The 25,248-nt window shown below is 40.5% G+C and overlaps 4 protein-coding genes and 1 long non-coding RNA gene across 5 annotated transcripts; 2 read left to right on the top strand and 3 right to left on the bottom strand.

Annotated features, from left to right (window-relative positions):
* The first annotated feature begins 69 nt into the window (after positions 1–69).
* On the top strand, positions 70–2,820 carry LOC119559762. The gene is made up of 3 exons (XM_037872840.1): positions 70–95; positions 1,028–1,465; positions 1,763–2,820. The coding sequence occupies exons 2-3, from the start codon at positions 1,341–1,343 to the stop codon at positions 2,733–2,735; spliced, it is 1,098 nt and encodes a 365-aa protein (XP_037728768.1). The 5' UTR covers positions 70–95; positions 1,028–1,340; the 3' UTR covers positions 2,736–2,820.
* On the bottom strand, positions 2,711–4,561 carry LOC119559772 (cyclin-dependent kinase 2). Its single transcript, XM_037872852.1, has 7 exons — positions 4,323–4,561; positions 3,828–4,023; positions 3,658–3,768; positions 3,439–3,600; positions 3,179–3,376; positions 2,924–3,123; positions 2,711–2,846 (listed from the first exon to the last, which is right to left on the bottom strand). Exons 1-6 carry the CDS (start codon positions 4,448–4,450, stop codon positions 2,974–2,976), a joined length of 945 nt encoding a protein of 314 aa, XP_037728780.1. The 5' UTR covers positions 4,451–4,561; the 3' UTR covers positions 2,711–2,846; positions 2,924–2,973.
* Positions 4,562–6,312: 1,751 nt separating this feature from the next.
* On the bottom strand, positions 6,313–7,525 carry LOC119562941 (venom serine protease 34-like; the record flags this gene model as incomplete). The annotated part of the gene is made up of 1 exon (XM_037876097.1): positions 6,313–7,525. A coding segment is annotated over one exon (762 nt), but the record flags the coding sequence as incomplete, so codon positions are not given.
* Positions 7,526–8,040: 515 nt separating this feature from the next.
* LOC119562940 (CLIP domain-containing serine protease 2) lies at positions 8,041–9,056 on the bottom strand. Its single transcript, XM_037876096.1, has 2 exons — positions 8,939–9,056; positions 8,041–8,880 (listed from the first exon to the last, which is right to left on the bottom strand). Exons 1-2 carry the CDS (start codon positions 8,982–8,984, stop codon positions 8,114–8,116), a joined length of 813 nt encoding a protein of 270 aa, XP_037732024.1. The 5' UTR covers positions 8,985–9,056; the 3' UTR covers positions 8,041–8,113.
* A 127-nt stretch (positions 9,057–9,183) lies between these two features.
* LOC119563318 lies at positions 9,184–17,228 on the top strand. The gene is made up of 3 exons (XR_005222124.1): positions 9,184–9,290; positions 17,028–17,082; positions 17,149–17,228. It is a non-coding gene; the product is annotated as an uncharacterized LOC119563318 (long non-coding RNA).
* The last annotated feature ends 8,020 nt before the right edge of the window (positions 17,229–25,248 follow it).

Below are 25,248 nucleotides of genomic sequence, written 5' to 3'. Positions count from 1 at the left end.
TTTGCCCCAGCTTTTTATCGTTCAGCTGTTCGAAGGACTCAATAAATTGTTTCGCGATGATGGCTGATAAGGATTTTCACATTCCGTGATTGCCGGTACGAAATAAGTTATAGAAAGTCAATAAAAACGCTTTTAAATGGCATTTTTACTTAAAAAATCGAAATTTGATCAAGGCCATTATATTGCACACCCATTTTACCTAAACAATGTAAAACCATCATTATAAAGTATGTTTAAAATACCATGCAAAGAATGCTATTTTAAAATAAGTTTAGGAAATCAAAAGAAATGTATATGTAACCAAATATTATTATGAGATTTAATAGGTATTGTTCTTTAACTTTGATTGTTATTACCATGGTCAAGTCAATTGATTTTTGTTGTGCTTTTTAGTTTTACAAATCAGAATCGTTTTAAGTGGTTACTACATATACTTTGATTACAGTTGAACCTTCAATAAAAGCAACCAAAGCTTGAAAATCACATTTTAACAGTGATTCTTTTTAAAACGCCCTAAATAAATGTAGCTAACCAATAAGTAAATTTAAATATGTAAATGAATTCGTTATTCAGTAACCTTGTCCGTCTTTAGAAAGTGTGACATTTCGTTCCCATGATTTCCCTCTGACGAAAACAAATCATCTCAATTTATAAAATGCTCCAATTTCATTTGCAATAAAGATTGCCAAATTGGACAAATCCATCTAATGTGTCCATTTAGAGCTTCCATCACAATCAGCTTTGTTATGCCATAAAAACACGAAGCTGCCAAGAAAATGCAACCATTAATACACCAATATGACCATGCAGATAGTAAAATCTTGATAAGGAGAAGCCCTCATAAACACAAATTCGTCAGGAGAAAGCATTTCGCAAATCGACTGCTCATCCCCAACAGCTTAGCATAAATTTCTAAATGAGAACCCTCAATCAAACGAGTTTTTCAGTCACAGACTCCACCTGAAATGGTGTATTAATTGTGTAATCTATAAAAATCCATTTGCATATGAATGGGCGAGATTGGCAGCTGCCAATAAGCCCCGCGGGAAAGATAGGAAGACGATGGTCCCCGAATTGGGTTAGTTGGTTTAGCCACTTTTGGACGCGAAGTCGGGCTTGGGACAGAGCCATTACAAATAAATTTGGCTTGCCGCGCGATGGACCAATAAAATCTGTTCTAATGAGATGCGCTGAGGTCGAAAAGACAAAGGTAGCATCGTCAACTTGTTGACAACTATAATCGCGAATCGGAGGAGCTTTAGTTTCCCTTCGACTGGGAACAGCAACGGACGCATTAAAAGTATAACGAAGTTAACCCAAGGAACACAAACCATCTAGCTATGCAGTGGCTATTGTGTACTGCTTTAGTGCTTGCCTTTGCAGCATGCCTTTATCCTTCGCAAGCTATCAGGATATCCGCTCTAGAAAATGAGAGGCGCCCGCCGCAAAAGCAAGCTAAGATTGGGTAAGGAAACACAGGTGCACACCGGAGGCAGAAAACTTAAAAGAACTTTGAATTTTTTCTCCGTTCTGGATTCTGCAAAAACGTATCACACTTTAACTTATAACTCACTATTATAACTGTACGAACTTTTAAATCAATGGTTACAATGTCCTGATAAGAGAGATACTCCTGAAACGTGATTTAAAAGCAACAGTTTCGAAAAACGGGCGATTCCATAAGTTTTATCCTCTTTAAAACGTACAAATCGAACATCTTGTATTGACCCGTTTAAAAGTACTGATTTTTTCTTCGTTTCAGCTCCAGAAACTATCCCATTGAGTATGTCCTGATACCGAGTGCTCGAGGTGGTTACACAAGGCGTTATGTCCACAGCCTGGCCAAAGCTAATCCTCCACCAACCACCGAACGCCCGTTGGTTCGAGTTTGGAATAGTTTCGTTCGCAGTGTTCAGCCCGCCTTCAGTTTCCGCAACTTGACCAATCCACTGGCCAACTTCTTTAACGATGGCAGTGCCAACATCATTGAGACATCGCCCGTCTATCTGGAGACCTACGATGATGATCAGGAGCTGCAGCATGAGGAGCCCGCACCAGTGGCTTCGCAAAGTTCCAGCAAACGCAAGCGAAAGCGCCGCAAGCAACAGAAGCGCCGACCCATCTACGATGCGGCGGAGGAGGATGATGATGCCTACAGCCCCTACGATCACTACTATGCGCCACCTCCTCCGCCGTCATCCGCAGAGCCCATGTTCTTCTACGATTCGAACTCCGGCAACTACTACGGGGTGCAGCGCTTCAGTCCGCAGGATTTCCAAGCTAGTTTCTACAACAACTTTTATGACCAGCCGCAGAGTGAGCCGGAGGTGATGGATAGCGAGCCTGAGGAGGACACGTCCGTGGTAAGGAGGCTCAGCAACAGGAAGGTGACTCTACTGCGCCCGCTGCCCTTGTCAACAGTCAAGAGCTCATCCCCGGGAAGGTTAACCGAATTCAGCAAGCCAGAGGCGTCCAATCAGAGCGAAGATATTGTCGAGGAACCCGACAGCAGCGCACCGAGCGATGCAACGACTAACGATGAAGACGATAGTGATATCGCCACCCACTCACCGCTCTCCGAAAGCATGCGCAATACTCTGGGTACATACATGCGCGACGATCGCCACACCCGCCAGCGCCAGAGGCTCGCAAGCGATGGAGCAGGAGCTCTTGATTCCGAGGCCAAAGTTTCACCCCGCCTTTATCAACGACGCCTCTTCCGGCTGGACACCTGATGATCCTTGCTAAACTATCTTGAATAAACTCTTGACTTATGGATGATCGTGTATTTATCGTATGTGTTAGATGCGAATGAGGGTGGGAAATGCATGAAATTGAGCTGGCAGCTGCAAGAGAGATTAGATGTCCGAATATAATTGCACTAGTTTCATCTTAAAGGTAGCGAGGTAGACATTGAACTTACTATACTAAAGATCACAAGAAATTTGCTAGATCTGGGGCTATTGGACACGATCAGACGAGCTTCGTTAAGCGCGAGGCACTGCCGGCATTGGGGTCCACGGGCAGGGCCACATGGTCAACATGCTGCACGTTGCGGAAGTAGGCGTGTTGCAGGGCGTCCTTGGCCGAGATACGCAGGTTGGGATCATAGCACAGCATTGACTGTAAGGTAGAAAGCTATAAAATTCAGCTCTGAATTAAATTTCACGCCACCCACCATTATGAGCTCATGCGCCTCGTGTTCGGTTATGGGCTGTGGCATGTTGGTTGCCTCCCACTTGGGGAACTTGGCCTTAAAGTCCGGCAGCTGCGTCACACCCGGCCATTTGGTTTCATCGGGTGTGCTTAAGGTACGGAAAATCCTGTAAAGTTGGTCGATCTCGCTGTCTCCAGGAAATAGAGAGCGGCGCATGATCTGTAAATTTAGATTTGTTAAGTAGAAACAGCTGTGCTATCTACATTTTTGTATAACCCTACCATCTCTGAGAAAATGCAGCCCAGACTCCAAATGTCCACGCCGGTGGAGTAGAACTTGGTGCCTAGCAGAATTTCCGGGGCTCGGTACCAAAGGGTGACCACTTCGTGTGTGTAGGCCCTCATGGGCACATTGAATGCCCTTGCAAGGCCAAAGTCCGCCAACTAAAAGAGAATTAGGGTCACTATCACAGAATCAAATTGGAAATCCTATAATCTCACCTTTATTTTGCCCGCAGTGTCCACGAGAAGGTTCTGCGGCTTGAGATCGCGATGCAGTATCCGATTGGTGTGGCAAAAACCGAGGGCATCTAATATCTGATGCATATAGCTCTGGAAAGGGGGCACAAATACAATAAGCCATGTCTTGCAGCAGTAGTAAACATACATACCTTTATCAACTGAGGGGTGAAAACATCCTTTTTCTTGTCCATTAGCTTCTTGAGATCCATGTTCAGGTACTCGAAAATCATGTACAGATTGTTGCCGGAGATGACCACGTCGAATAGTTGGACCACGTTCTTGTGCTTGAGGTTCTTCAGCAGGGAGATCTCTCGAATGGCCGTCGAAGGAACGCCCTCCGTTTCGCTGGGAAAGGGGATAAAAATGTTAAATGGGGATAAACCATCATCTATTTCAGTTAGCTCTAGCTGGAGGACTTGGTGCTGTCCTGCACCACGAAGCCGAATCATGTGGTGCTACGGATTTTGGGCGGTAAAAACAGCGCAGCCCTCACAGAATCCGGGCTGCGGGGTGCAGGTGAAAGACACTCGCCAAGGACACGCCAAGGATGCCAGGAAATCATATCTAAGTATTGTTATTGTTTGTAATGCACTGCTTATGGCCAACTGGACATTGAGACGCCCAGCCTGCTCCAGACTACACACCCTTCCAGCCGAATCTTCTTTAGCGCCACATCCTGGCCGGTGGCGTTGCTCCGTGCCTTGTAAACTATGCCATAGGTGCCCTCGCCGATCTTCTCGGCGCGTTGGAAGTTGTCTAGAATGGTGGTCATCGAATTGGTTCGCTCATTCAGTTGGTAAACAAACTTTGAACTCGCTTTTGCCAAAATAAACCCTGATATTTTGGAGGGAAACTCTTCTTCTTCAGTGATGCTACCTGGCGCCATTCCAGTGTGACCGCGGAGTTATCGATAAATTATACTGCCCGGCTCTGAGAAAAATACTATTTATTGAAATATACCAAAAATGTTGTAGACGGCCATGAGTAAATTTGAAAACGTGGCAGCTCTGCGAAAGGTTTTGCCTACCGTTATTTTTAAATGTTAGGTTAATTGATTTCCTACATAACTAGTTTATGAATTAAACACATTCGGTAGGTAAATTTTTATGTGGCCCAGTTTATTTTGGCGATATCAATTTGCTGACATATTTAACATATTTTGGAGAAGGTTTTAGGTTTGTGCACTTAATTTAAGTTTATTAAAAGTATAAATTAAATTCATTTCCACTTGCCGCTTACTCAAAAAGCAAAGGAAGAATTAAACGAAACATACTGATTAATGCGCTTTTCAAAGGGACAACAAAAAACTTAGTGCATTTTCTTGGAAATTAAATTGCAATTACCAATGGCTTAAACTTTCTTAATTATCCAATCTTTCTATGTGCGACGTTAAGGAGTAAAGATATATATACTATAATATATCTTTATCCATATTTAATACAAGTAAAATTTTATTTGAATGTCTCCGAAAGCACCGATTAAAATCTGGCAAAAAGTTAGTATTGCCTGGGTTCCATTTCCGCCATAATTGCCACCTTGTATCCTGACACACCGATTCTTCGGTCTTGACCATGAACTTCTGCCCAAATCGGAGCCTATCAGGAAGGAGTTATCAGATTAATGTTTGAGGTCAGGGAAATAATTTTACTTTACCTACCTACCCAACGATTATGCAATGATAACAGCCACTTATCTGAAGGAAATCATATTACCTCAATATCGGATAACAAATGAGTTAATTCCGGAGTGAAAGATTGGCTCTGTAATTGCTCGTTATCGTTTAAAAACACATTCCGTGCATTTTATGTGCGTTGCATTTAAAATTGTAATTGCTTGTCGCAGCCACACGCAATTGGCTTACACACTCCCTCTTGTCTCAATTTGAGCTTTACGTGTTGCAATAAAAAAGTGCCATAAAAATGTGTATTTTAATTTGGCTCCGCTACTGCGTTTGTTTGCGTGTTTAGGGACTAGCTGTGAATGTTTTTGGCGCTCGCATTTTATGGCACATTAATCATTCCAGGCCACGGGGCGTATGCGCGATGATGACTTCACTGAATCCTTCAGCTACGTACTTCACTGCGATCAGTACTCAGGCGACAATTAGGCATGATTCATTGGCAGTGTAAATCTCGCAACCGAGTGCCCCGATTACGAGTATTTCGCATTTCATTTCAATGAATTTATGGCAGCAGCTGCTCGCCAGCATTTCCATACTCCATGGCTGCCACTCGATAAGGTTGCACTGGCTGAGATGAGAGCTAGTTGCCTAGTTGCCTGCTGCCCCAGCCAAACATAAATTATTCCGAGTTGATATGTACTTAAGGCTTTTGGCGCCAGCCAAGTGTCGAAAAACTGCATTTCCCCCGAAAACAGAAGGTCGAGAAGTGGGCGGTGCCTAATGGCAAAAGTTGCGAGGACCAAAAAGGTGAAGGATGCGGTGGGTGGTTGGGAATTAAATTTCGTGCAGGCGTCAACCCCAAAGCAAGGAACCCCATACTGTGCTTTGGGGCTTCGCGTGATTTATGCATTTGAGTTTGGGTCAGGCACTGGCAACTTTGTGCAAATAACCCAAAAGCGTTTTCAATTTATTAGCAGCAACAACTACACGCGGCCAAATGGATAACCACAAGCTTGGCGCTAGAATTTGCTTCTTTATTTATAAATCAACCTGTCAGAAGTCACAGCTTGGTAGCCAAAAATTAAAAATCTTGTTTCTAATGAGAAAAGTTGGGGTGACTTTTTCACTTAAAGGTATTCCTCTGGATTCAATCAAGGTGGGGTTGAACATTTATACAAATCTGGATAATTTTTTCGATCGTGATCGGTCTAGATGGGATCTATTATAAACTTAGTTACGACTTGATATTATTAATCAATACAGTATATACAGAAATAATGCCCGAAATTTATTATAATTTATACGGCATTTTTGTTCAAACCTTTTTATGAATTTTAATTCGAATGCGGATCTTCGAAATGGGAGATTTATCAGAAACAATGAGAAAATGTATATTTTTTGATAATTCTCTGTAAAATTTCACAGCCGGTTACACAAAAATGAAACCCTTGATATTTTTAAAGATTATGACTCACTTCGGATCCAATCTAGGAAGGATCGAATGTCCAAGTACCCCTGGAAATCCATTTCGTGTGAGCTGAAGCCAACGACAGCAATCCCAATAAGGTGAAACTTCTTGGGGTTTCCGGAAACCTCTGTCAAAGCAGATCCCGAAAATGGAGGTTTCTCGGTCTGGCCGCAGATCAGCTCCTCGGGGAAATGATCCTGCAGCTTGTGGCACTCCTTGCTGTCCATTCTATTGAAGGTCTGTTTAATGCGGTTATCCAACCTAGTCGTGTCAGACCCTCTTCTTCCGACTGAGCGTCCCTCATATCCCGCAACTCTAAGATCGGGATTGGATTGTTCAGCCTTTGGAACCTCAGCTGATGGCAAGCAAATGGGTTGAACAAAGTCAGAGAACTTAACATCTTTGGTGAGTTCTATTAAGGCCAAGTCGTAAAAGCGAAGATCGCTTTCTGTATAATTCGGATGGATGGTGACCGAACTGATGAGATAGCGATTGCTGGAGTCCGAGTCACCAAAAATGACTTCGATAATAGGCTGCCCATGTTTATTTAAAACGCAATGAGCGGCTGTCACCACATGTCGGGCATCTATAAGGATGGCAGTGCCGCGCAAGCGGTTATTCCCATCGCTATCCTTCTGTTCGATTCGGCCAACCCACGGATGCTCGTTGGGCTCCGCAATAATATTGGTACTCTTAAACTGCTCCTCGTTGAATTTTCCACATTCTTGAGTAACTGAGGCGGCTTGGATTGCTACAATTTAAATTTGTATAGGTTTTAAAGGTAAAATGGTAAAAAACGCCAGAGAAATCAGAAAATTCAAAGAAAACATCTTGGTGATTAGAAGATTGTAAATGCACTGAGATATGTTCACTCAAAGCGGGCTCTTTTATAAGCCTGGCAAATGGTTATAGCAACAGTTATAGCAACAAGTTGTTTACACTAATTATTCTATACTGTAAAAACAACTATATTTCGCGGAAGATATTTAATTTTATACGTTATTAATATTCTAGCGATCAGGTTTATGGATTTTAATTTATGACTCTGGAACAGCAGCCGGCACGGAACATTGTTGAACGAGTTAAGTGACGAACTTTTAATTGCATGAAAGTCACTTGGGTTTCAGAAGCCTATTACAATTGGAAAATAAAATCTGAATGGTTTAGTAGAGTGCGTTCCTTGTAGAGGTTATTGCAGTACGGGAGGTACTCAAGTTAATAGAGGGATAACCTTTGGAGAGATTGCAAGTATTCCAAAGATAACTACAATATGTACGTAAGAATTTCAATTTTTATTGGTAGACATAATAATCTGATAAAGAATAAGGTCAATTCGGATACCATCTTCACTTTGAGGTGTTATTTAGGATCCAATCTAAGTAGGATCGAACGTTCAAATAGCCAGTGTATTGTTTATCGGGGCTGCCAAATCCTAAAGAAACAATTCCAACTAAATGGAATTTCCGGGGATTACCGGTGGCCTCTGCCAAAGCTGATCCTGATAAGGCACTAAGCGCGTCTTTCTCCTCATGGCTGCAAATCAGGTCCACTGGGAAACGTGACTGAAGCTTTTTGCACTCATTGCTGTCTATTCGATTGAAGGCTATTTTAATGCGCCTTTCCTCCCTCTTGTAATCGGGTTCACCCCTACGATATGAATGTCCCTCGAGTCCCGCAACGACAAGATCCGAATCGGGAGTCTCACTTTTTGGAACCTCCGCTGAGGGCAAGCAAATGGGTTGAACAAATTCAGTGAACTCAACGTCCTTGGTGAGCTTAATTATGGCCACGTCGTTTTGTTTTTTGGCACTTGAATAATCTGGGTGAACGGTGATCGAGCTGACTGGATTTCTGCTGCTGGAAGCCGAGTCGCCTAAAATGACGGCAGAAATATCTTTTGTATCAGCAGGTGAAACACAATGGGCGGTAGTCAAGATATTTTGGGCATCTATAAGGATGCCAACACAGAGCAATTTATCTTTTCCATCGCTATTCGTCGTTACGATCCGTCCAACCCATGGATGTTCATCAGGCTCCGTAATGGTCTTGTTATTCTTATACTGCTCCTCATTGAATTTTCCACATTCTTGACCAACCGAGGCGCCTTGGATTGCTACAACATAAACATTAATCAGTTTTATTTTTAAATTAACTTATAACGTTCCACTTACCCAAAGTCAAAGTCGCCATTGTAATCAGAAAAGTCGGAGCCCACATCTTGACGATTGTAAGATTTCAGTAACAATGAAAAATTATCAGCCTTTCAGTCTCTCTTATAAGCGAATAGAAAATGATCTGGCTTGTCCAGTTATAAATTAAATAATAGTACCTTCAACACAGTAAAATGCTTATACTGTAAACAAACTGTGATGATCCGGCAATCTAGTTATTGAGCTGTTACTGCCAAGTACGACCTGAAAAATATAGAAATAAAAGTCGCTTACAATGCATAATGCATGGAAAATAAATTAAACGCGGAAACCTATATATCTTTTTTAATACATTCTGTGTACTTTTTATTAGGTAAGTTTCGTGATCTAGTGATATATCCGACATGATTTAATAGAATGTAATTACCAACTTAATAAAATGGTAGAAAAGAGCATATTACTCGAATTGAAAACAGTATCTAATTATATTTATATATACATGAAATTATTATTACATTTTAGAGAGCTCAATCAATTCGTAATATTAAATTAAAAATTCAAATCAAAAAAGAGACTTCCTTTTCACCTATTCTACTTATATCTCACACCAATCGCAAAATTTTAATTGGCAGGCCAATTCATTTTGATCAGTATAAATAAATAATAAAGTATGGGGAGTGCGAACAATTTGTCAGAATTCATGAACCACCGCAATTATGAATAAAAGATTTATGGACCGTACAAATGCATTTATTTATTTGCAATCGACAGAGTGCGAAATCAGCATGCCTAATTGAGCTTTAATGAATAAAATCAATTCCAACTCATGGCTAGCAATTGTTTGCGGTTTTTATAAAGTGGTTTAATATGAGGAAGATTATAAAGCGACCATTAACAGGAAATGCCTGGGGACAAAGGATAGAAGAGCAATTCAAACCGATAGCAACCTGCCAACATTTGGCAGAGCTAAGGGACGAAATGAAACCAAACGATGCCAATTGCAAGTGGTCAGCTTTAATCGGAACCCCACCATCTAGACCACCTTTAATGGTGTTGATCAAATGTCAAAGTTTCTGGCGAAAACAAGGACACTGGGCGAATAAACAGGGCTCGCTGGCACTAGTTTCCAACTAACGAGCAGGCGCATGTTCGGGCTGCAGTAATAACAATGATGCCAGGATATTGGCAACATAGCAACAGTAACAACAGTAAAGCAGCAGCAATAGCAGCAAAGGCATCGCCGGCAGGTCCTGGCATTGTCGACAGGAGGAGCAAATGGCGGGCAAAAATGCAACTTGTAATTTGAACAAAAGCCAACCAGTTACAAATGCCGCCAACAGATGTTGCCCTATACGTACGATTGCTTGTGGGTAATGCACTTCTATGTGCACAGAGAGAAAATATGTGCAAAGCTGTCATATATTTTTATGGGTTTAACACAATATTTTATATACGTTTTATTTAAACGTAAGTTTTCTTGTGGGAAAAGCACTTTTATTTGCACAGAGAGAAAATACCAGCCAAGGTCTCATTCAATTTTTTAAGAATGTGAAATACATTGAATATTCAATTTAAACATGGTCATATTTAAAATACAATTTAAGTATGTTTTATATTTTAATATGAGAATTGTTTCATTATTAATGTATATATGTTTCATTTTAAATATTTAAATATTTTTCATTATCAAAATGCAATTTAAATATGTTCCATTATTAAAATGCAATTTTTATATGTGTTATTACTAACATGCAATTTAAATATTTTTCATTATTAAAATGCAATTTTAATATGTTTTATTATTAAAATGCAATTTAAATATGTTTCATTATTAAAATGTAATTTAAACGTTTTTCAGCATTTTTTTTAAATAAAATAAATCTCTTCTGTGGCTGAACTATATTTATAAATTTTTTTTTTCAAAAATACTGTACTTATAGTATTAGGATTTTCGCTGTGTGTGACATAATCTCACTCACAAGTTGGCAGCTGCGAACACGTGCTCAGATTGCAGTGCAAAAACAGAGCTACATTTCAAAGTGCAATTCCCAGATACTCTCCCTAATAAATTTTCATTACTGCATCCATTTGTGCTGTAAGTGGAATTAAAAAGTGTCCGTATGTCATCCTATTATAGAGTATATCAGGTCAGCTGAGACTGTAACAGTTCCTGGCGGTTGGGTTTAAATCCAATTGAATTGCAGCAAACAAGGTTTGTCTGGCATTTTCAAGCCCACTCTCACCTGGTGTATTAGTGTAATAATAAAATAATTACTGTAAACACATTTTCTTATTAACCAAGTGTAAAAATAAATTAAAAATGCAAGTTTGTGTTTTAATGGACATATATTTTATAATTTTAAAAAGACATTAACCTATCTCATTTTATTAGCATGTTGCGGTAGGATTTGCCACGTCCAAAATAAATAAAAAGGTTTTAAAAAGGTGAATCTTTCTATGGCCTAAACAATGTGTTTCTTTAAAAAGTTTTAAGTCGCCGACTTTATTAAAAAGCCTTGAGGAAAAACAATCAACTAATAGTTTAGTTTAGTTAACTATGATAATATTTGTATTCATGTGAAAATGTTTTAAGAGCTAGCAACTCGAAAAAAATGATACAATTATCGATTTGGGATAGTGAGATAGCAATTTTAAGAGCAATCAAAGCTAACCGCTCTAGAAAAACCCATGGATAATTCGTTTGGGTTGTTCAAATATCAACATGATTACTTTTGATTTCGTTTATTTACCCATACCCATATCCAGCTGTACCTATTTATCCGCCTCTAAATTCAACTTGCCACGCATCAACGTTTCTATGGGATACCCTAACCATATCCCCAGATGATGTGATGTGTGTTTGTGTGGGGGGTTAGTTTAAAAGTTGTGCATGCCTAGCATTTGAAATTTGTTTCGAAATTATATTGCGGCTTGTTTGTTTCGTTCCTGTTTCGTATGCGTCACGTTGCGTATACGCGCCGTGGGCGCCCTGAGGCAAGCCACTTCAGCACACACACACGCACAGCGACTAGATACTAGATGCTAGATACTATTCAAAAGATACTAGATACACCCGTTCCCCGGGACCCGCAAATCCGACAGCTTCTTCCACACATTCTCGTAAATAAGTTTCGCAAAGAAAAGCGAAATAAACGTCGCCGGCGTTTATATATTATTATGCTGTTGTACAAAAAGGATTGTTGTCGCCGTTGGCACGATAAATGGCCCAAGAGTTCACATTATGTGTGGAAAATCTATAAAAAGTTATAAAAGTGTCATTAGCGCCAACAATGGGAATGCCGTCAGCATGGGGACAATGCTCGTAGTGCGAGATACTTCATAGCTGAATCCTTGTAATAATCCTTCTCCCGGCAACTTGTTGTTGCCAACTTTTCCACCGCTTTGCATTGACAGTGACCCGATTTACTCCGGCCCCTCTGTGAATAATTCACCGCCCAGCTAACTAACAAACAATATGGAAAAACTAAAAGGTTTTCCATGTACTAAGCAGTTGAAAATGTCATATTTGCCAAAGTCTCTCGGTCCGATTGTTTAGGCCCCCCCAAACACTTGGAGCTCCTTCTATACCTATCTTCTGTTGTTTATCACGCTACGATTTGCTCACTGTACGGCTTTGTTCTCAACTTGCATAATTTAATACGAAAATGGACAGAAACGGCTACTTCAGGTTTAGCCACACTAAATCAAACGGACAGAGAGCGAAATTTAGTTTATGTCATATGGAAGCAAAGTACTGAAAATGGAGTTTGCACTTCGAGAACTTTTTAATTACTTTTTAGTAATTGATGTAAAAAGCTAGCAAATGTGGTCAAACTTCTATTAAATGAACTTACTGAACTCCAAGAAAATAATTTACACCATTGTGGAACTTATTTTTAATTTGTATAACTAAGTACCTGAATACTTTTATGGGTTTCTGGGCCAATGAAACAAATGATACAATAATACGAACTGTTTCTGAATTTAATGGCTTAAACTTTTCTAAGTACTTTTTTTTTAAATTGTTGGCTTGTTTAGCTAAAAATATTTTACAACTTTAATTTAATTTGTCCAAACTTCATAGCTAATTATTTTCTACATAAAAAATTATAGAAATATATAGAAAAAAGTATGGCTTGTTAAAAATGGCAATCAGGATAGTTTACAACAATTACAGAATTAAGAAAACCATGATGATAGTTTATGTGCCACTTGCAGATAAATAAAACGACAAAGTCAGTGGACGGTTGAACATTCCTTGACGTCCAAAGTTTGCTCGTCATCATCCTACTAGGCCCGTCACATTGAATCAGATAAGTTTACTTGCCTCAGCTTTTTGTTGCTTGGCTTTGACAAATTTCAGCAAAGTGGATTAATTTGTTTTATTCCCAGCCCAGTGCTGTCCACTTATTAGAGCCAAACTTTGGTGCAGAAGATAGGAAAAGTTAGCTGGGGCCAGATTCGACCTGGCTTAAGTTCATTTTGGCCGGCTAGAGGGCTTTAATTAAGGTCCATCAGCCAGAAGGCAGGTGAAATCAACAGGTGATTTTCGACAAACTCTGGATGGTTAACCAGCAGCCCGTTTGCCAATTAGAACTGAAAATGGAGTAGCTTTTCTGGGGGAATGTAAGGACGGGGATGCCAAGGGCTTCCCCAACTTGGACCGTAAATCTCCATTTCAAAAGTTCACGACGAGTTCGAGATATAAACAACGAGATTTGGCGCATTATGCAAGTGGGTAGCATTTAGGCGCTCTTCTATAGACGTTGTATCATTGTGGGGTTCCGCATTCCAAATCGTTTCAATGCCACCACGTTCCAATGCTCACCCATCGGTCCTTGGACTTGGCCAACTTGGCTTGCGGACGGGACTGACTTTTGGCAGTTGGCAAATGGCAGCACACTGCGCATGAACCCACTAAACCTACGCAACTGAATATTTGCATTGGGTTACACAGACTGACATTTGGCGTCATTTTCGCCCTCGCCAGGTTGAGATTTAATTTCAGTTTGGGCTGAACAGGAGCTGCAACAAAATAGCACATAAATGGGGCCACAAAAATGCAATCTGGTGTCCACGCTGCGTATACGCAACTTTATGCCTTTGTCGCGTATACGACTGGGTGGGCGTGCGTTGGCTCCTTTGACACGGGAATGTGGCTGATGTGTGTGTGTGTGTAAATGTCGCCCGAGGGCGGGCAGGAAAATATTTAACTTTCACTTTACTCGCAAACACGGCAGATGTGCGTGCATTTGATTATTCCTGTTTGTACATCAGCAAAATGATGGATCACCAAAAAAAGAGGGAAAGTGGGGGAAAAAAGCTGATGGAAAACATTCAAAAGTCGCTACTGACAACGAAAATCTGCCGCCAGCCAGGGCATTTGCTTATTCGCTTCCCGTATCACAGTTCGCATTTATATTCATTTTAATTCATTTTACTTCATGTTTATGCACACGCTCGATCCGCTCATTTTCGCCTTCTATCCCGGCAGACATTTTGAGGAATTTAATTTACCCACTCGTCATTTAAAGCTGCACACTTTGTATTCCGACCTCCTAGAGGCGGGGATAGATCCCGTCGGGCAATGGCGCTCTGCTTTTTCTCGGCATTAAAAGATACTGCGGCGACCTTTCTTGTTCTATTTATTTACATTTACCAGAAAACAAACGGGCCGACAGATAAACGAATGAAACAGCAAATTCAGAGCCAGATTTATTTTAAATTCAACCCGTCAAATGTCAAGCTGATGGGGGCTAATTAAATCACTGGAAGTGGCTTTAAGGCTGGAGTAAACCCGCCTGGGAATAAGTTGAGTCCTGAAATTAAATAAAACTGAGTCGTCCTCGGAATTCATTAATTCTTTTAGGTGAATGCAAAATGAAGGTTCAAAGTTCGGACGAGGGTTAAGTATTGGACCTTCAATTAAAAGAAAAACATAACATTAGAAATTCAGGGAATTTTACCACAAACTCATAGAGGTATCCCACGTCCAAATCGGAATCCAATAACTTAAGTTATGGAATCTAGAAGTTCAGTTTTGGGTTCCCAGTCTGAGAGCCATTGGAAAAACAGGGAAATCAGACATGAAAATGGGTCAAAATTTTGACAGTCTTTTAAAATCAATGTTTAAATGTAGATTATTAGAGAATTCAACCACAAACTCATAGAGGTATCCCACGTATAGATCGGAACCCAATTACTTATATTATGGATTCTAGAAGTTCAGTTTTGGGTTCCCAGTCTAAAAAACATCGGAGTTACAGAAAAATCCGACATGAAAATGGGTTAAAATTTTGACCCTCGTATAAAATAAATATTTAAATGTAGATTATTAGAGAATTAAACCACAAACTCATAGAGGTATCCCACGTACAAATACCACGTCCAATAACACAAGACATGGAATCTAGAAGTGCAGTTTGGAATTCCCAGTCTGAGAGCCATTGAAAAAACGGAAAATCCTCTTATACAAGTATAATTTTAATGTAATGTATTAGAGAATTTAACCACAAACTGTTAAACTGTGTTTATTGATGCCTATATCATAAAACAAGTAAAATCGTGTGCTCACATACCCCGCTCCATGAATTCAATATTAGTTATTAAATAGTTTTAAAAAGTGAAAATAAAAAAAATAAAAAGTAAAAATATAAAAAAGTTTTCTAAATTCTTATATATTTAATTTTACCTTGATTCATAAAATACCTAATATTAAAGAATGTAAAAGAAGAAGCGCGCTGATTTATTGCAAATCTTTTCTTGGTCACTTCACAGTAGCACGCAAGAACCTTTTGCGATTTATGCTCCCATCTCGGCACTTGACAATTCAGTCAAACCATTAGCTGGAAACTATCCATTCCAGCGAGCTGAGAGCGCCACGTTAATTAGGAGCCACAGAGACTTGTGGCGAGTGTATGCGATGTGGCAGCCACAATGGCCGTTTCCCATCTCATCGGCCATGGTAACCGTGGAAATTGTGAAAATCGTGGAAATCGCAGCGGGACTGCAGATTGGCGGCGGAGGATTCGCCGGCGATGCGGTTGCCATAATGCCCGTAATTACTTTGTTAATGCTCAGCGTATTATGTCAGCAAATTAAATTATGTACGGTGCGAGCACAGAGACGAGGACCACAATGCGCCATTCCTCATTGCCATTGCGGCCGCCAGCTGCCACAAGCCATTGCCGTCGCCATCCTGCTGAAAATTTAAGAACTCTGCGCACTTTTAAATTTTTAAAGCGCCCAAAGACCACTTGGCTGCCATGACACTCTGGCTGGGGGACTTATGCCAAAGACTTTAATTAAATGCGACACTGCGACGCGACGGTTGAGAGAGTGGAATGGGATTGCAGCTCTACTTAATCCACCGACTGAGTTTCCCACACATTTCATGCGATTAGCTTTCAGAACAGGAACTCCGATGTGACTGCAACCCTGCAATCAGGATATTTATGAGGACAACAAGTTATGGTTAACAATTTAGGAAGAAAGTGTTACTTGAGGGAAAAGTTCATATTATTATGGCATAACTTTTACGCTTAAGTCACAACAACGATTTGTCTCCCAATATAGCTATTTAGATATTCACCTTATAAGTTCTACTCACCGTACTTTATTTTACATCTATTTTGTGTAACCACGTTAAATTAAATTACATTAATTTAGAAAAACATTTTTTGTTCCCCTAAATACATTTTAATTTTTCATAGCAAGAAAGTTAAAATTATTAGTAAATTTTGATATTTTGTTGGTACACTATCACAATTGCTTAGTTAAATAAAATTAATTTGGAATGACATTTTTTTTCTTTTAACGCTTACCTATAATTCTAACTAAAATATACAGTCGTGCCACAGATATCGCTGAATTCCCTTAAATTTTATATTGATGTACGTAAGAGTTCAGCTCTAATTCTGTGGCTTTCCTTGAATATTTATGAAATAAAATATAAATATTTATTCTATTTAGAAAAAGTATATGGGCATTTACTTACCTCTATATATAAATAATATATTTTATTCCAGGAAAGATACAATATTTATTCTATTTAGAAAAGGTATATGGGCATTTACTTACCTCTATATATAAATAATATATTTTATTCCAGGAAAGATACAATATCTATTGAGTAACAGGCTTCTCAAATAGTGAATTCCACTTAGGTAAGTCTGATTAAAAAGATTTCCAATGTTTACCCTTGCCACCTGACGCCGTTCTTTGCCTTTCAGCCGCTCATTGCCCACCGTTAGCCACAGCACACTCCAATTACCTTGACGATTCGCCGAGAAGGAGCGCGTTCGAATATCCCTGTAGAGCCTGCTCCGCCAGGACTCGCTCAGATAATTTCATTGTAAAGTTTAAGCAAATGTTTACCCAGCAGATGGGCGATGGGGAGCTGGCTGTTCTTGTCGATAATTGAATTAGGGATGCCAGGGCAGGGGGACTCGAAAGGTGGGTCACAAATTAAAGCCAGCAATAACAGCAGGCATTGACTTAGGACTCTTATGCCTTTAATAATTTAATGGGCTCTCAGCCAGTGACTCTTGATCCGATCCGATTTGTGCTCAGACTGTGACCTTGCAAATCTGGCTCCCTAATTGAGTCAGCTGGCGGCTCGGAATTGGCCTGATTGCGCCTCTGGCACAAACCCATCAGTGTCTCGCTAATTCCTTGCATTCAGCATCATTCTGCCGGCTGGCCAACTGTCTTTGGCTCGAATGGGAATGAAATTAGAGTGCAACTTCAGTTTATTTAGTCGCTTGTAATTGCATTTGCTTGTTAACTCGATTCCCAGCTGCCCTTTGACTCGGCTAAATGCGGCAACAAATGGCAGCTAAATGCCGGCAACCACAGAGCACTTTCCAGCTAACTCACTTGGCCAAGAGGTTGCCGAAAAGCTTGGACATCCACTTCCGAGCGACCGCAGGCAGGACAAAGTTTTACCGCCTCTCATGTCGTATGTCCTCCGGCTTGACGTCATCGGCGATTGATTTTCCCGGTCGAGAGCTGTAGATCAGAAGTACTAATCTGAAAGGCATCACAGAAGTCAAATCCTGTACTACAATAAAAAGTATCAAAAATCTTCTTAAGGCTTTTAAGCGATTATAAAACCAGAGCAATTCCAATTGTATTTTCACCAAGTTGTGCCTTTCATTCTGGCAACTTTAAAATGTAAATAATAAATCCCTATAGTTTTTAGTGAAATTTGATATGTATTGAATTTACATTTAGCATACACGTGGCATTTCAGATAAAATTCTTAATCTAAACCTTTCAACCACTTGACCTCTGGTTGCCAAAAGCTCTTGCTACACTTAAGTACTTTGAGTTTCCACATGACTTCTTGACTTTAATAAATTGAATCTCCTGAGATTTCAAGAATAAGAATGTGTTTGTAAATATTTGTTGTATGAAAAAGGAAAACTTTAACGATTTACGGCCTGTGTGCGTGTGTTTGCTTCAATTGACAGGACAGTGGAATTCGGGGGATTTGCTGGCCAAGATTAAGTAGTGTCCTGACCTGGTCAGCTTATTAAACCGCAGACACGAAAGATACGCCCACCACCAGCTTGAAAATGTCCTGAAGAAGTGAAAAGCCACTTGGTTGGAGCCAACTAATTTCTCAAAGGATTTCGGCTTCACTTAGTTTTCCTGTGTTCGGGAGTATTGTTGGCCAGGGATTTCCTTTCGATTACGACTGTCTAGTTGGGTCACTGCAGTGGAATAGCCTATTAGTAGGGATTTCCTGGCGCCTCCCAAATTGGCGAACTACTCTTGTGGTGATTACACTTGTAAGCCGCCAAAACGAATGGCCAAAGTATTGATTTTCAGCCCAGCGAAGATGGCCTGAAATGAATAAAGCCAAATAAGTTGGCACCCATTAATAAACACTCAAGACAGACAGGGTGAAACTTTGATTTGGAGTCGCTCGGCTGTCAAGTGCAAACAAAGGTCAGCTTTTGCAGTCTGAAACCGCCAGAAGTCCCCAACCCCCCTGGGGTTGCCACTTACCCTTATTAAGTGCCCCCAGGAAAATAGGGGAGGAGCAGCATAAACCACAAATCTGATTTGTGGCCAAACAGACAGATCCTAACTTGCCTTTAAACAGACTCCTGTTTTTGGGGTCGAAATTTAAGCGGCGTAAACAAACAGAAGATGCCGGCAGACGAAGAAGAATGACACAATTTGGGATTCCATTATGTGTTCTATTGACGAATGCATAATTGAATCTAAAGTACTTCATTTGTCCCATAAACACGTTCGACTCTTATTTCGCTCACTTATAAATAAACCGCAAAAATACGAGATAAAAAAAAACAGGGAAATGCGCAAAAAGAAATTGTTGACATTGTCGATGGCGAAAAGCCACGTGCAGGCACAAATAGCAAATGGCAAACAGGCAGAAACAACAATTCGATTTCTGTTTCTGTTTAGTTAAAATACACAGCCATAAATAATATATACCTTTGTGGCATTTTGGGGCCTGTGGTCGGGGGCATTGAGCATCAGGTATTGATATATTGGGCCACCTTCTCATGCCTACACATTCGCGTACAACAATCGAATGCGAATTGGAATCGACTGGAATGAAGGGCCCTTGACTTTCTGGTTAGGCTTATACCATTCGGTTTTTATGGCGTTTTCACTCGCCAACATTTGTGAGCTGAGCAAACAGGAAGTGGAGTCCCTCCCAAACCACCCATACATTAGTTTAAAAGGCTTCCTGGGCTCGTCGTGCACCTATATATTCAATTTATTTAATAGAATTGCGTTATTTGTGCCGACTAAATGAATTTCCCTCTGAATGGCGGCGCACGTATGTCTGAAATTATGGTCGTTTGTAATCATGTAAAGTTAATCTTGAGTGGCTTACAAATTTCAAACGGCTGCCAGGGACCCAAAAACTAAAGCTTTCAGCCGAAAACCCAACCACGCCGCATGTGTAATTAACTCAATAACATGATAATTATAACGACATCAGATTTGAGCGCTGAAAACACAGTTTGCCCATTAGAAGGCAGGGACGTGACAGCCTCTGTAAAGTTTTAGTTATATTAAATAATTTGATTATTAGTCAACAGGCGGCAACGGTGCGGATGTGTGATGTTCCTAGGCGGCGCATACATATGGTGTTCCTGCGGAATTCTAGGGGGCCAAAAGGTCGCTCCGGCGGAAAGGAAACTTAATTTTCGTGTTGAATTTTTGCATATTTTATTAACCCAAGCAGCCGGCCCCCAACAACCGAATCATAAAAGTTGCCCCATCGTCGACTTCCTTTAATTTTATGCACAAACAAAAAGTCCATAGAAAGTTCGGCAAGGGTTTTTGCTTTGCTGCTGTTTATTTCCGAGCCAAAGAGCGTGCTTAGGATTTGCCAGTTGGCCCCGGGAATGCCAGTTTACACGCCTACATCTCGATTTAAATTAAATCTTAAACATTGTGCGGATTGCGGGGGCGGCGGTTGTCTTAGACCTAAATTACAGTTGGATTTTAATCGCAGAGATTTGGCAACAGGCAGCTGCCAATTCCTTGAGGCATTTCAGCTATCTCAGCTTTCTCAGCTCACCGAAGCCAATTGGCAAAGTCTACTTTTGGGCGGAAGTCAAAAGAGTATTGTATGGTCGCAGAATTTAACAGAAGAACGATTTAATTTGTCTAGATTTGTTTGGGTCTGGTTAACGACTTTGCTTATTTACGAGTACCATTAAATGGTTAACACGTGTCCGCTTCACTGGTTTCATCCGGCTTAAAGATCTCGATTCGGCAAATGCCCGTAAACTTTTGACCGAGGACAAAAAGGAACAGAGTTTGCTTTCGATTTCCCGCATCTCTGGGAACACGCACACGCCGTGGTGTCCAGGCTCAGCCAAGGGAGCAGATGCACACGGCCAGTTGAGATAATAAACGACTGCTCCGGGGTATCGAGTGCGGATGGAGATGCAGATGCAAATGCAAATGCCCGGGCACGTATCCCCTACGACTTGGGCCATTCCTGAGCTCCCAATTCCGGCCACTGCCAAGGCCGAAAAATGTGCGGGCTCTTGCCGGATTTTTGGCTTACGCTTTTGGCCAGAACGAGGTGGGGCCAAAGGAATTTTATCCACTCTTATCTTTTCGCCTGACTGACGTTGGTTGCGACCTGGGGGTCTGCAACGCCTACACTAGAAAAAGCTGAGTCCCCTAAAGGTAGGTTTCGATTTTAAATTCTAATAGAGTGGAGGTTCAATAAAGAACAGGTTTTTGAAAATAACCATTATTCAAAATATTTAACTGAAATCAATAGAAAATATCTATATCAAAGGTTTTGATACAAAACATATATATTCTTAATAATAAAGGGTATCTTTACCTACAAATTGCATAAAACTACATCATACGGTCTTAAAAAAATGCGTGAAGAAACAAATCGAAAAATATTTTTGTATACTTTTGATAAGCGCAATATTGATTGGTATAAAAATATCATGCGATATTTTATTTAATAAGTGATAAAATTGAAAATCGATATAAAGAAATTTTGAAATATATACTTCACCCTTTAGGGTTTATATATTAGTACGAAATTGTTTGGTAATAATGTAAACAAAAGATATTTATTAAAAAAGAGGTACGAGTATGTATGTGTGGTTAACGGAGCAATTAATAAATATTTAAAAGTTATTATAACGGATAATATCATAAACACCTTTATTATGTAAGATCTTGGTAATGAAATATTTTGCCAGGGAGCTCAGAAGATATTAAGGACTTCAAAATTGTCTAAACTTCTTAAGATATACTGAGCGATTTTTAGTGTAATCAAGTGCTCACTCTTTTGGAAGAGACCTCCTTTTTTGGGACTGAGTCTTGTCAGAAAGGTAGGTATTTAAGTAATCAAATTCGAATCCTTTTCAGTGTCTAGTGCCAAAAGTCAGACTAGTTGGTAATGTAAGCTCGTGTGAATGCAGCCAGAATGGCTATGTTCCATCGACCTTCGTTTGTTTGAATCGAGTGCTTATGAACCCCGAATCCCCGAGTCCAAGCCCAAGTCCAAATTCAAATCCAAATCATTTTCCCGGCGGGTTGTTGGACTGGCCTGCACATTAGACGTTTCAATCAAAGTGTCATTCCATGTTAATTGCTTTTCTGTTGCGGTTTGGCGACGCTTGTCCCCGGAAAGTTCAAAGTTCGCTGCTCACAGTTCGCCGATGGAGGAAAGCAATGGCCCAGAACCCTTTTGCATGAATATATATATATTTTTTTCGAATTAGAATGGTAAGCAGTTGAGCTGCCTGGCAGGCACACTATATCCATGTTAGACCTCACTTTCACACATATCCGGCAGATGTCCTCCGATCCCTTCGTCAGCAATGGAGCTTTGTTACAGCCTCTACCCCTTCCTTTTATATTTTTTTTTTTGCCATTTTGCTCGACGGACGGCACTTTTTTCAATTTGCGTCTGCCACAATGGGTTATCAAATGACAACGTGCAAAGTGCTCGGCATCGCCACATCCTGCGGATCGAAGGATGTCGCTGCTCGAGTCTATTCAATTCCAATTGGAGCCTGTTTCAAATCGATTTTTATTATTTTGCATTTATTTTTTATGCCACCCTTGTCCCCTTCTCCATCCATATTGGATTTGTGCCAAGCTCTTTTTGTGGCTCTGGCTCTGGCACTGTAACCCAATCAAGGTGACCGTCGTTAAAGCCACCACAAAATCTCCAGGACAAATTCTGATTAATCCGAGACTTTAAGCCCGGATTTGGAGTGGTCCAGCTGGTCCAGGGACAAATGTTCGCTAAATGGCTGGCGTTTAAAAAGCGGGAATGGGCCATTTGCCTCATCACAGGCCGCCCGTTGTTCCGGCTAATGGCTCATCGGTTGCCAGAAGGTAACCTCGAGCTAGGTAGCTTCGAATCCCCGATTCTGGATGCTGTCTACCCTCGTTTGCCTAACTGACATGTCAACACGTGTCGCCGGAGACAGACAGGACACAGTGTGTCCCATCATCACTCCGGATCCGAACCGTGTGCTCCGCAGGACCTGTCACCATGACGGATCCGTCAGCTTAGCCACGCGTAGGTTAGCGCACTTATTGTTCGGGTTTATTTATGGAGCGATATTAGAGTCTATGCGTGGGAATTGCAATTGCTTTGGCCCTTTTGCGAAAAAGGGTAAAGAGCCGGGCGTAATATATGCGACAGGGGCGTGTTCAATTTGCTTGATGGATGCCTGCCATTGTGGCGGGAATAGAGCTATAGAGCTGGCAACTGATGTCCCCATTATGTTTGAAGGGGATTTCCCAGAATCTCATTTCCAAAAACTGCTCTTTGGCGGAGTAGACCTAGTCTAACAGATGATGACAAATTCAAAGAACTGATTGCTATGGTATTTTTCAGATTGAAAAAGTACCTCCAATTTCCCCAGAATTCCCATTTCAATCCACTGTTTTTGGGTGTAAAATTAAAAACTAAGATAGCAGGGCTTGAACTTGTCGCGTCCTTTTGGCTTGGCGTTTATTGAATTATTATCGATTTTCTTGCGACAGGATGCCGGGGGAAAATCGACTCCAGAAATTGTCGCCAATAGCATTAAATTATTAACGTTTCAATTACGATTTTTAATGGACATTTTGCGCATCAATTGAATTTGCATCGAAAATCTTTCAATTGGATGGAAGGACCTCTCGCCCCGTGCAACAGGCTCTAATTGAGTAAGGCAAGTCGAATGGAATATTTTTGCCCGAGTGACGAGTCCTGAAATTCTGTGTAGAATGTGTACTGCTGGCTTGTTTGTTTGCTGGCATTCCATCCCCCATCGGAACCACCCAAGGACCCTCGACGAAACCGCATACCCTGAAATGCTCGCGCTTACTGCTGAATACGTAATGTGATGAGACCGGGACCAAAACCAAATCCAGGACCAGAACGACAACCAGAACCGAAGGCTGAACCAGATCCAGACACAACACACAATGCCTCGTCCTGGAAATGGGAAGCGAGCCATGTAAATATGTATGAGAGCTGCCACAGCTTCCGGCGTCTCGTTGATAAGCCAAGGAATTTGAGGAGCCCTGACTTACTAGCTCCAATGCCCCTCGTCCGCACTCTGTCCTTGTTAGTTTGCTTTAAGTGTCCGTGTACCGCCCGGGGGCACGAGCCACACAACGGTCGGTGTTTGTGTTGTGGTTGGATTAAAACACACTTCCCCACTCGGAGAAACATCAACTGGGCCCCTGCGACGGCCTACACTGAGAAAATGTTAAGACTCTAACAGAAGTGGTTTTATTTAAATTTAATATGTGCTTTGAGTTTGTTGAATCTTTAGTTTTAGATTCCTATTATTAATAAAATTATTTTTACAATATTATCGATTACCCTTTAGAGTTTACAAACAATATTAATAAATTATGAACGTTTTAGCCAAAACATATTTATTTTTGTTAAGGAGTTACCAAAATTAAGGACATATTTTATAATTATCAATATCAACCTATCGTATTAGTTACAAAAAAGAAAGAAAAAATATAAAAACATTTTTTTAACTTTAAAGAAATTATTATGCAAACAATATGGAAATGTAAAAAATGTTTTTAATATTAAAATAAAATTTAATTTAAAGAAATCAAAAATTATTTTATAAATATATGTGATATTTTCTTGCTGACAAAATATTTTAATAAGATTCCCAAATTAGTTCCGTTTGTATTCCATAGGCATTTAGTTAAATGTCCAATTTAAAACCAAATAGGCTTACACAGAATCACATATACCTACAGCATTGTTGTAAAATGTTTTTAGAACTCATGAATTTTTAAGCATGAATACACATTTTTTGCTCCGTGCAGGCATGTATGTGCCCGTCTGGCAGTTTATGAAAATGTGCGTAAAGTGTTGAATTTATTTGTCTAACAAACATTTTGACTTCTCCCTTTTGTTGCCAAGACTTTTAATTTGCTTGGCTTGTTCCGTTTGGCCCGTCTCGACGATGAGGGGCTGCAGCCCGAGCAGCTTGTGCGCAATTATTCATGCAATATGTCTGCTTACTTCCAGCCGCCGAGGCCCTTTGAACCCATGATGATGAACGACGACTAGTTGCCCTGAACGACAATCGGGGACTTGGGGCGGAATAAATATTAAAGCTCGGTTTAATAACCCTTTCGTCACATTCAGCCCCGAGCAGGTGACATTTCTAATTTCTAATTCGAGACCAACCGAATTAATTGTGTCCTTCCGCCATTAGAGCAGCCGGAAGTTGGCCGAAAGCGAATGGCTTGTGTCCTTGGCCCTTGCTCCTTTTTGTGTGTGTGTTTGCGTTTTAATAAATTGTGTTTGTCGCATGGCTTGA

The sequence above is a fragment of the Drosophila subpulchrella genome, chromosome 3R (genome assembly GCF_014743375.2).
Source record: "Drosophila subpulchrella strain 33 F10 #4 breed RU33 chromosome 3R, RU_Dsub_v1.1 Primary Assembly, whole genome shotgun sequence".
In the NCBI taxonomy this organism is placed as follows: domain Eukaryota; kingdom Metazoa; phylum Arthropoda; class Insecta; order Diptera; family Drosophilidae; genus Drosophila; species Drosophila subpulchrella.
Note: the sequence above shows the minus strand (reverse complement) of the source record. Positions and strands in the feature narration are given on the sequence as shown.

Coding starts and splice junctions, on each gene's coding strand:
- LOC119559762 (XM_037872840.1), top strand. CDS start 1,341: ATGCAGTGGCTATTGTGTACTGCTTTAGTGCTTGCCTTTGCAGCATGC. Junction 1,466..1,762: donor CAAAAGCAAGCTAAGATTGG/GTAAGGAAACAC, acceptor TCTTCGTTTCAG/CTCCAGAAACTATCCCATTG.
- LOC119559772 (XM_037872852.1), bottom strand. CDS start 4,450: ATGACCACCATTCTAGACAACTTCCAACGCGCCGAGAAGATCGGCGAG. Junction 3,769..3,827: donor TCACCCCTCAGTTGATAAAG/GTATGTATGTTT, acceptor CCCCCTTTCCAG/AGCTATATGCATCAGATATT. Junction 3,601..3,657: donor ACACTGCGGGCAAAATAAAG/GTGAGATTATAG, acceptor ATTCTCTTTTAG/TTGGCGGACTTTGGCCTTGC.
- LOC119562940 (XM_037876096.1), bottom strand. CDS start 8,984: ATGTGGGCTCCGACTTTTCTGATTACAATGGCGACTTTGACTTTGG. Junction 8,881..8,938: donor AATGGCGACTTTGACTTTGG/GTAAGTGGAACG, acceptor TTTATGTTGTAG/CAATCCAAGGCGCCTCGGTT.